The sequence below is a fragment of the Naegleria fowleri genome, assembly GCF_008403515.1.
Source record: "Naegleria fowleri strain ATCC 30894 chromosome Unknown tig16, whole genome shotgun sequence".
Classification (NCBI taxonomy): domain Eukaryota; phylum Heterolobosea; class Eutetramitea; order Acrasida; family Naegleriidae; genus Naegleria; species Naegleria fowleri.
The window spans coordinates 784,864-796,244 of NW_025407948.1; the positions used below are offsets into that span (position 1 = coordinate 784,864).

Here is an 11,381-nt window from a genome sequence, read left to right on the forward strand (position 1 = left end):
TTGGAGAGTTGTTGGTTCTGGTGTCCGTGCGCTTTCTCTCTCCGCGGTTATTGTTGTTCAATTCTCTTCAACAATAACGCACGTTGTGCGACGGGATTGATGATCCACCTCGCAAATTGAAATAGAACAAAAAAACACAACAAGACACGAACGATTCTCGTTTTTCCTTCTCCTCGTAATAATCATCATCAATTGTGGTTTTTTTCTTGACCTCTCACAAAATCGTGAGGTCTCTTTCTCCGATATCAAGAAGAACACTTGCAAGTTCATTAAAGCGTGTTCTTCTTTTTTTGTATTTATTATTACCATCATCATAATTTATTCCTTTAGTGATTGCGATTGGCCAAACACCATTTCTCATCATCATCCTAGTTCTACCAGTACCCTTTAGTAGTCATATTTCTCTTCCGATAAGAAGATGCAACAAACAACCGTTACAATAATCGAAGAAAAGAAACAACAACAGGTTCAATTCAATGAGCCGAATCATACCACAACAACGACAGCAGCAGACACTGCTGATTTAATCATGAAGAGTCCAGTGGCGAGAGATTTGAATCAAGTCAGAGCCTTGTTTATGAAATCTCTCTTTCTCCAATTTAGACAATACAAGTAGGTACAACGTCATTTATGGAATGTTCACGTAAATTTTGTTTTCGTTATTTGGTATTTGATATCATTTCACTATTATTTGAACAACCATTGTGCATGTATATGTGCATGAATGTATCACAACTCGCATGCTCTCATGATGATGGAAATTTTCAAATTCAATTGAATGCTCGTGGTTTAACTTGAAACCAACCTGAATTCAGAACGAACATTTGTCAGCTCTTATTCCCTGTCATGTGTTTGGTATTTATATTTATTTTGCAAGTTGTTCTGAATACTCTTGTCCAAGGATTTCTTAATGCTGCTGGAACGGATGGCGTTTACAAAATTAACTCGACTGCTCTCGAATTATCACAACTCATGTTACAGGCCAAACAAATAGAGTACAATCAACAACTTGTCCTCAATAGCGATCCTAAAGCAACTAAAAATTTAACATTTTCTCCACCTGAAGCGATTTATGTGACCTCAGACAAAATTGGTTATTTGGATACCGTTGGCATTGGAAGATTGTCACCAAATATCAGTGAACCTTCCACTGGATTTCTCAAACTTGTGACACCATTTTCACGATCTAGTCCACTCTTTTTAGTGAACGGAACCTATAATTATACTGGATTTATACAAATTCCTTACAGTGCAACTGGACCATTCACAGAGGAACGATCAATGGATGAAATGATTTTTGATCAAATGGGTGCTGTTGGTAAACCGGAACGCATGAATGCAGTTGGAGCCTATATTATTAGAGAATTATCGACTGCACCTCAAAAAGGGCGAATCAATTACACTGTAGAATACGACTATGACGAGAAAACTCGATTCTGTAGCGGTTTTATCAAAAAATCTCCTTATTCCTTTGTCATCAAGAGCTGTAGAGATGTTCTTGGTGTTGGACTTCAAAACTGGCTGAACGATGCATTCTTAAAGAATATCACAGGAAGTACCAGTTTTAGAATCAAAACAAACACAGCACAAATGCCCTATGACACTTCAATTGCCACTTTCCAAATTGCAGATCTTTTGGGTTATTTCTTTTTCCCAATGATTTTATGTTTGCTATTACCTTCTTTCAGTTTCACAGTCGTATTAGAAAAACAATTCAAGTTGAGAGAAATGATGAAACTCATGGGTATGAAAATGAGATATTACTGGCTTGTGACCTATGTTTTTCTTTTTTCCTTTTGTATTGCATTTCAGCAGCATTATTTATTATTTTCTGCTTGATTTTTGGATTCAGATTTATTACTCAAACCTCTCCTCTATTGTTATGTAAGTTATTATTGTTTCGAATTTCAAGAGGAGACTGATGAACATTCATTGTGCTCTTGTGTATTTTTGGATTTCATGAGATGTTCAGTTATTTTCTTTATTTGCTGGGGAAACACATTGGTGAGCTTTTCATTCTTATTATCTTCCTTTATTGGAAAAACAATTGTGGCAACTATTATCAGCTATCTCATTGTGTTGATTGGACCAATGGTTGGTGTGATTCTCGAGATGCAACTTTTGACAAATGCTCCCAATGCTCGCTTTGGTCTCTTGCTAGTATTCCCATTACAAATTACTCATTTTGTCTATGCAACATCCAGTTCATGTAACAATTTGGATTGCTTACGAAAAGTATCTGACATTTATGACAACAAGTCAGTTTTCTTTTCACTCATTTACATGGTAGGAATGTCAGTGGTCTACTTTGTATTGAGCTTGTACTTTGATGCTGTTGTTCCTCAACCATTTGGTGTTTCAAGACATCCACTCTTTTTCCTCGAATGGATTTGGAAACCTTTCACAAAGAATCGAGTGAAGAAAAATTCACCAACGAGCAAGAACAAGATTTTACCATGCTCCTCTCCTTCTGATTCACAACCTACGCAAGATGATGAAATGGTTGTGGGTGCATCGAAACATCGTCTCGATGAAGTGGATTCAGATGTTTTAGAAGAATTCTTGAAAGTCAATCCTCCAAATCTCGATAAGAAACAAACTCTTGAACATTTGAAACGTTTAAAGAATGACTATGGAGTAGTATTTTATAATTTAGAAAAGACATATGGAATGAATCGAGCAGTGAAAGGAACTTGTTTAACCATTGGAAAGTCAGAATGTTTTGGATTATTGGGTATGAACGGTGCTGTAAGTGTTGTGCATGAATATTTTGTCTCTTATTCATTTTAATGTTGTTATTTTTGACAACTTGTTAACAATATTCACACACCACACAGGGTAAATCCACAACCATTTCCATGCTATCGGGCATGTTTGGTCCATCGAAAGGAACAGCTTTTGTCTACGGAAAAGACATTCGACATGACATGAATGATATTCATCAAATCATGGGTCTCACAGCTCAATTTGACATTCTTTATCCTGACTTGACTTGTGAAGAACATTTATTATTCTATAGTCGATTGAAAGGAGTCAAGTTGCAGTACGAAAAGGAACACGTTCAAAGTTTATTGAGACAAGTTGGATTAGACAATGAAACCTTGAAAACAAAATGGTCACCTAATTCAAGCGCACTCTCTGGTGGTATGAAGAGAAGACTTTCCATTGCCATTTCACTCGTTGCAGATCCAAAGATTATTCTTTTGGATGAACCCACCACGGGACTCGATCCTCTCAGTAAGAGACATTTGTGGAATATTATTTTAAATCAAAAGAAGAATCGAACGGTGATTTTAACAACTCACTCTATGGAAGAAGCAGATGTTTTGTGTGATCGTATTACAATCATGTCGAAAGGTTCATTTAAATGTTTGGGAAGTGGACTACGATTGAAGAATAAGTTTGGTGATGGCTTTTTATTGAGTGTGAGTTATGGAGCAGAGGATCAACAACGTGCTGAACAATATGTCTATGATTATGTTCCTGAGGCAGTGAAGGATTTAACTTTGACAGGAACGACCGTATTCAAAATTCCAAGTTTTTCTCGATCAGATTTGAGCAAGACAACTTCACAATCCATTGAGCATGCCACTCCAAAACAACAAATGGAAGCTAGATCCATTGCTGGTTTGTTCAAACATATGGAAAAAGGAAAGGTTGAACATGGTATCCATGAATGGGCTCTCAATCAATGTTCGCTCGAACAAGTGTTTTTGAATATTGTTCAAAAAGATTCTGAGAAAAGATCTGCCTCAGAGAAAGAGGTCAAATGTGCCAACAAGAGATCTACTGTACTCATTCGACAATGTTTGTGCTGATCATTGTACATATTTCATATTTATTAAATGAAGTATATTTCACATGAAGTTCCACGTTCGCTTTTGCGTCCACAGTTACATGAAAGGAAATTATTTTATTCAAACAAATTCTGTACATCTGCACCCTCGTCATCTTCCACTTGTATGGCAGCTGGGGTTGAAACAGCACCTTGAGAAGAAACATCTTCCATCATACTGAAGTTCAAAAAGTGATGAGGACGATGAACTTCATGATAAAATTCTTTTGGTACACCAAGAGTGACACCATATTCCATATTTTCAGTGTGACCATATCCCATAAAGTAGTAGTTCCAAGATCCTTCCTCTGGAACCATGAAGAATCCCATGAATGACTCTGATAAAATTAATTGGACGCCTTCATAGAATGCACAATGATTAAATCCTTGTGGTTCGTCACTGAAAATGTCCTTATTCTTTCTTCCCCAATCATAACCTTCTGGTGTTAATTTATGAGCTGTCAAGTTGCAGGATCCAGGAGTAATTTGGCATGTAATAGTGACAGTCTTTTCTCCATCCCATGATTTGTGTTGGCTCATAACCTTCGAGTGGAAAGTGACATCTTGAGGAGTCAAAGTGGTGTGACTGACGGAGGAAGGTTGTGTGTGAATCCAACCAAGGGGTTCGAGAGAATTCAAAATTTCATGATCAGGAAGCTGCTTTGGAACGCTAATGGTCTTATGGGTACCTAATTGTGGAACAAGCACAATGCAATGAATTTCCTTGACCTTTGGATTGTCTTCAGGTGATTTTCCATAGACATAACCCATGACTTGAGTTCTTAAATCTGAAATTGCAATAAATTTCTTGAGAATATTCATTGGTAACACATAATCATAAGCGTTCTCAGAAATTTCCTCTTGCTCGATAAAGATACGCTTCGTTCTGATTTGAAGGTTGGGAGCAGAAATGGCTCTCATTCTCCAGTCGGTCTTACTACTGAAGGTTTCTTGTTCATAGGGAGTAGATGTCACAGTAATAATTTCTTCACCATAGGCGTTTGTTTTCTTGGTAGTAATAGTGGTAAGTTGAGTTGCCTCCTTAGCCTCCTTTTCAATCTCTGCGATTTGTTGTTGTTGGATGGATGGTGGAGCAATCTCCATACCGAGAATAATGTCACGAACTTCGGATTGAGTTAAAGAAGTGACTTTGACATTGTTCTTCTTTCCATAGTCCGACAAAATTAAATCCTTCAAGGCAAGCTCTACCTTCATCCATGTCTGATCATCCAAAGTTGGCCAAACATGATGTGGTTGAGTAATGGTTGTCTTGTTAGGCTTCAAAATCATCTTTGTCTTTTCAGCATTCACGTTAAATGCACGTAATATCAAAATTAATCTGAGGAAGGCAGTGTAAGAATTTGTGGTTTCTCTCCAGTCATCAAACAAGTTGAACACCAACATCTTTGGTTCGTTTGCCTTAATGACCAAGTCATTAAATTTATCAATCTTGAGCAGAGCTGAGAATGGTAAATTGAGTTCACTTCCCTTAATCACAATGTTAGGGAAGTCCAGCAAGTGAACTTCAAGAGGATCTAACAAACCCTTTCTTGTAACGATAATTTGTTTTGGTTGTTCTTCGACTGGAAGAGAACGAATCAAACTGGTAACTTCTTCTGCCGTCTTCCATTTAGCCAATTGTCCCTTACGTTTCTGACCAGCCCACACACTTGTGTGAATAACCTTCAAATAAAATTGACCAGTCTTTGGATTGAAGATAAAGATGGCACCGTTGATTGGCTTATTGGCAGAGTTACCTTCATGAGTTTGGTGAACAACAACACGATACACATTCGAGTCGTCCACAAACCAGATGGTCTGATTACTGAACAACTCTCCATAATTTTGACTGTTCAAATATGGTTCAGTTGGCTCTGAAGAATACAATTGAAGACCCTTTCGAATACGTTCTCTGAGAACATAGAGAGCTGGATTGGCTTTCATAATTTTGGCCATAGCCTTACGAATGAGAGGTTTTGAACCAGGGAACCAATTTCCATACGCAGACATGTAATTATAGGCAAGGTCGATACCAATCAATACACCTGTGGGTGAAGGATAGAATGAGAGATTGTCGTTGGTATAGTCCAAAAACTTGGAACGAGAGTACCTTTCAATGTCGTGAGAGTCAAAGTCACCCCATCTCAATTGTACGTCAACCCAGTACTTGTTTGAGCTAGTGTCATAGGTGTCGTTAGTTTCTGTCAAGAGTGATGGTTTAGTAATTTGCCACTTGTATGCTGCGAAAAGCAAAATGTCGGCACATGAAGAGTTCATCTTGTAGGATTTTCTTGGGTGAATGGTTTCTTTTTGAACTGTTTGAATTTCAAGAGTGTCAACCTGTTGATCGAATACTTGACACAAGTCCATCACAACACTTTCGTGAATCTTTTGCCACAAGTGAGCACGGAAGATTTGAATAAGAGAAATCTTGAGTGTTGGGATTTTACCGTGCATGAAAATACCTGTCAAATCCAATTGAACTTGGAAACCCACATAAACATTGGCACGATTAATAGTTGGAGACCACCATAAAGTGAATCTTCTGTTTGGAATTTGGTTCAAACCAGAACGCTGAGCGTTTGTGAGTTTCTTGAATTTCATACTCTCTTCGAAGCCGCTTGCGCGTTCCCAGAAGAGACCTTCCCAAGTCACAAAGTAAGTACCCTTGAATAAGGTATGTTCCAAAATACATTCAACACCTCCCAGAGCTTGAATCATGTCTGTTCTGTAATTATTAAGAGACCACAATTTACCATCGTGACGTGTTTGAGTCCACCAGAATGGATTTTGTTTCAAAACTTGATATGCTTTGAATTCGTTTCTAACTCTCCAACCCTTGTCATAAGCAAGAATATGTCGATCTTTTTGGAACAAAGTGTTGATTCTTGGAATACCTCGATCCCATGAATCTTCCAAGTCACTAAGAGCAAGTTTTCTGTTCTTTTCCATTGCATCCTTTCGTTTTGCAGCATATTCTGCCCATACACGTTGCGAATCAATAAATTCTGATTGCCATGGTTGAATATATCTATAGAGATTAGGAATTAATTGACCTTCTTCGTGGCTCATACCTGCACGGAAATGAGTAATTCCAGTCTCTGTTTGCTTGGAATATCTAAGATCAGACTGTGGAATAAGAATATGGCCCATAGAAAGCATACCCAAGCCTCCTAATTCTTTTGGAGTATAAAACACAACAGGAGGAAAGCGAGAAGGCATCTTGGAGTTGAGACCTATCTTGATTCTTGTTTGAATCTTGTTCTCACACTTAACGAGTAAATCAAGCATTTCTGGAGTGTTAATCACTGCCTCACGGAAATAGGTCATTAAACCAATGAGAGCAGTGTTCCACTTGTTGACAATCTTGGTGAAGGTTGTGGAACCAGAGGCCATAAGAACCATTCTGATACGGTTTTCAAATTTTCTCATTGATGACTCACTCACTTTGAGGTATGCCTGAGCAGTTCTCTCTTTGGTAATTTCATTACGAAGATCCCAAACTCCATCCTTTGAAGTTGTGAATTGTTGAGATGGAGCACGAATCTTTGGTAAAATTCTAATTTCAAAACCAGACATGCTGAACAAAAGATTTGGATTGTCCTTGCTATATACAGAAACAAATGAGTCTTGCCATTTCAATGTGGTAAGGGTTTTGGGAAGTCTGTTCTTAATTTCCCAGAACACTGCTCTCCCAAGATTTACATCATGTTTCATTAAACGCATACGGGCATCTCTAGGCCAGCACTTCTTGTTATTGTAGCCAACAATGTTTTCATTGTTTGGATCTGGATGTTCAGTGAGGTATTTTTGAATGAGAGAACGTGCTTCCTCATGAGTGAATTTGAATAACATGTGGAATTCGTCAATATATCTAGAGTAGAGTCTGATAGGACTGTTCGTTTCTGTTTGTAAATCCTTAAAGGTCAAGAAGACATTAGGATCTCTTGGAGGTCCAGCAATTTCACTTGCTCTATCCAAACCAAGCATTAGCAGATCCAATATTAAACAATAATATTGAGAAATAAATGAAGAGAATTGAAGGCCTCTGATCAATCCGTACATATTCACATGACTCATATCCTTGAAGGTAATGGTCACATTGTTCTTTGCAGTCATGTAGTCAGCCAAATTACTGTCAACAACAAGTCTCAATAAACGATTCAACAGAATTGGGTCCATCTTTTCCCAAACCTTATCGAATTTGGATTGCATCATGACAACACATTCGCCATTCGATGTCTCCCAAATATCTGCCAAATTGTTGATAGCCTGACACCATTTGTAGATTAGCATTGGTGGAGGCTCAGAATCAGAAGGTTTAACCCAGTTAGGGAAGAGTCCTCTTTTATCAGCCTCATACCACAAATATTGGTCCAAATAAGCATCCGTAATCTTTTCTATTGGTTCTACATCGTAAACAGGAATGAGCGAGCTGTATAAATCCATAAATTCTATGGAAACTTCCTTGAATGTTCGTTGCAAAAGCAAATGTTTCTTAATTCTTGTCAAGGCCTCGTGTGGATTGTTGTAGGCCTGTTCAATCAAACCTAGTTCTTCTCTTTGTGAATGATTCAATCTACTTTTAACACTGTATGCTTCTTTCAATCTTTCAAGAGCCAAAATTAATAGCTTGGTATCGTGCTTATAAGAGAGAGGAGGGAATGGAATTGGAGCAAACTTTCTGCTTTCGAGCCAGTGTACAGTAGTTGTATAAATTGCAACAGCCTCTTCAGAGGTAACATATGGACCATCCTTCATGTAATTGTGTTGTCTTTCTTGTTCTTCCTTGAGGTAGAGACGAGTGAGTCTTCCTAGGTTTTTTCTTACAAACTGTTTTATCGACAGTGACTCCTCTCTTAATACGTTCTCTGTTATAGTGAGTAACGTTGGTCCACCAATCTGCCTTAGATTTTACATATCTTAGGATCATGTTTTCAATTGGACCAGGAAGTCCAGGAACCTTCCAAGGAATGTTTGCCTTCCAACAACGCCAAGCCTCGCTCAAGTGTTGCAAAACAACTCTGGCCTTATTTTCTCTGATACCCTCAGGCATCATATCCAAAATATCGTGAAGTACGGCAGCTCTCAATTCCAAGTCAAAGTGACTTTCTACACGTTGTTTTGTAACAGATTTGGCAGTACCCTTATTTTGTCTACCTTCGAATTGTTTGGCAAGCAAGTTTCCAAGCCATCTTTCAAGTAATGGTACGATACCACGCAAGAAGAATAGCCATACTCTCCATGCTGGAGCCCAAAATCCACAACCAGGACCTTTTCCTACAGCTCCAGCGTTAAATCTGTAATAAATCAAATGTTTCAAATCTTTACACATTCTAATCTGTCTCATGAGTCGATATTTGTAACGATACATTCCTGTCAGTTGGCCGACGTGTGTGAAAATGTAGTGTAAACCATCAGCTAATTGATAAGCTTCCACATTTCCCATTCTATATTGAACATGAGAGTCCACAACTAGTTTTGTTAATCTTAAAATTTCACGGCACAAGTGGAATGCATTACCAAATCTAGATTTCTTTCGTTCCTTGGTTGTTAGAGTTTTGATTGGTTTCAAATTGAAGTTATAGTCCAAGTGAAGATAGTTCAAATTCTTTCTGTGAATCAACAAGTTTAGCATGTTAAAACCTTGTCGTACAACTTGCAGACCTGCCTCTACCCAGTCAATTTTGGTCGTCTTAAAGAATTTCGTGTTTTTAAGAGCTCTAAAGAGATTTCGTTTTGTTTGTGCTTTGGAGGGTTGATGATGCAACTCGTTCAAAACAAAACATTTCAACAGTTTTTGGTAGCTTACTCTAACTTTGACAGGATTTTCACCCTCTGGATGTTCTCTGTACCAATTCTTTACGAGAGGAATATCTTGAGCTCTTCTCATTCTTCCTGAGCGTGTACAGAAAGGTCTTGGAGCCCAATACAAATCAATACCTTGTGTGGTGTATGGGGTCCATAAAGGTTCATCCTCAAGTAAAGGATTCACATCATCTGGAAGAGCGAAAACATCGCTCTCTCCACCAATATCCTCATATTCAAAATAGTCATGTTCCCAGTTGAATTGCGTTTTGTAAGAAGGTATGGTGTTAAGAGAAGGATGGAATTCGAAGGCATCAGCATCAGGATCCTCTGACTTGTTAAATGCAAGCAAAGGATATCGATAATGAGACAATTCAACATTTCTAGGACGATCGTTATAGAGATGTGGAAATGCAACCTTATACTCGGTCCTAATTTTTTGTCGAATGATAATTTTGTGAATGTCGTTAAATTCATTCCAATCTTCATCCTCTCCTTCAACATCTCTGAAAAGAGGTTCAAATTTTGGTCCACCGGGAATTGCCATATTCAGAGCTTTGCTGGTTTCAAATGATTCCTTATCGAATAAATAAAAATAATTAGGATCTACAATGTCACTGAGTAATCGTTCGGATAATCTATATAATGTAGTCATGATTGGAAGATTCAGCCTCCACGTTTTATAGCTAGATCCGTTCACAAATCTATTATCATTCATGAGTGGTTTATGTTGATAGAACCAATCAATGACTGCTGCATCCTCGTCTGGATCTAAATTCATTCGGATTGCGTCTTGAGGTTCGACTCCTAGAATATTTCCACCATAATCGATTGGAGCCTCTTCGTCATCAAATGGTGGAAATCTCATTCTTCTAAAGTGTTTTCTGTCCTTCTTTTCTCGTCTCATCAAAATCCACATTGTAGCCCACTGAGCCAAATATACTGGTTCAATAACACGAGGAATTTCATTCACAAATGTGATAGCACCGGTCACATGATAGAGTACTTCAACTTCACGAGTTTGTTCCCAAGGCATTGGCATATTTTCCAAAAGTTTAAGTACAGCATGAGGAATGTATTTCAAAGCACCCAAGTACACTCGTTTATCACGTCTGAATTTTCTATTCGACATGTCTCCGTGTTCCTTGATAATTTCTCGAAGCACTTCGGGAGGTTCAATCTTGTTGACATTCTTATTCTTTGAGAGACCTCCGCCACCTGCAGCCTTGCTGCTCAAATTCTTGAATCGTCTCTTGTTGAATTTAAGCCAAGCCTTTGCTTTCTCTTCAAGTTGTTGCTGAGAAGTAGGTGCGCCCATGGCTCCTGAAGGTTTAATACCTGGAGGAAGTTTGATTCCTGGAGGTAATCGCATGGATGATGAATTGGGTGCTGAATTGTTGTTGTTGCTGAAAGGGTTGAAATCTCCGTCTCTATCATCTTCGTCATCAATATCGGCATTATTCATCATTGATGATGATGAGGAGATGGGAGTTTGTTGTGGTTCTCCATCTTCAATATACACACCATCTGCCTCTTCATCATCACCGAACATGTTAATCTTGTTGGGTTTCATTCTTGTTGTTGTGGAAGAATGATGATGTTTTTGTTGTTGTAGTAAAAATCTACACACAAACACTTGTTCGATATATCTGATATCAAATCGTCGGTAAGCACTCCAAAGCTAGAAATCAATGATTCGGGCAGTAACAAGGAGTGTGATGATCAATCGAGAGAGTGA

At 38.2% G+C, this 11,381-nt stretch overlaps 2 protein-coding genes across 2 annotated transcripts; one reads left to right on the forward strand and one right to left on the reverse strand.

Moving 5' to 3' along the window:
• Positions 1-418: 418 nt before the first annotated feature.
• On the forward strand, positions 419-3,818 carry FDP41_013001 (uncharacterized protein; the record flags this gene model as incomplete). Its single annotated transcript, XM_044703584.1, has 4 exons — positions 419-612; positions 816-1,744; positions 1,853-2,748; positions 2,838-3,818. The coding sequence occupies 4 exons, from the start codon at positions 419-421 to the stop codon at positions 3,816-3,818; spliced, it is 3,000 nt and encodes a 999-aa protein (XP_044565926.1).
• Positions 3,819-3,913: 95 nt separating this feature from the next.
• Positions 3,914-11,216, reverse strand: FDP41_013002 (uncharacterized protein; the record flags this gene model as incomplete). The annotated part of the gene is made up of 2 exons (XM_044703585.1): positions 3,914-8,623; positions 8,670-11,216. 2 exons carry the CDS (start codon positions 11,214-11,216, stop codon positions 3,914-3,916), a joined length of 7,257 nt encoding a protein of 2,418 aa, XP_044565927.1.
• Between the last annotated feature and the right edge of the window lie 165 nt (positions 11,217-11,381).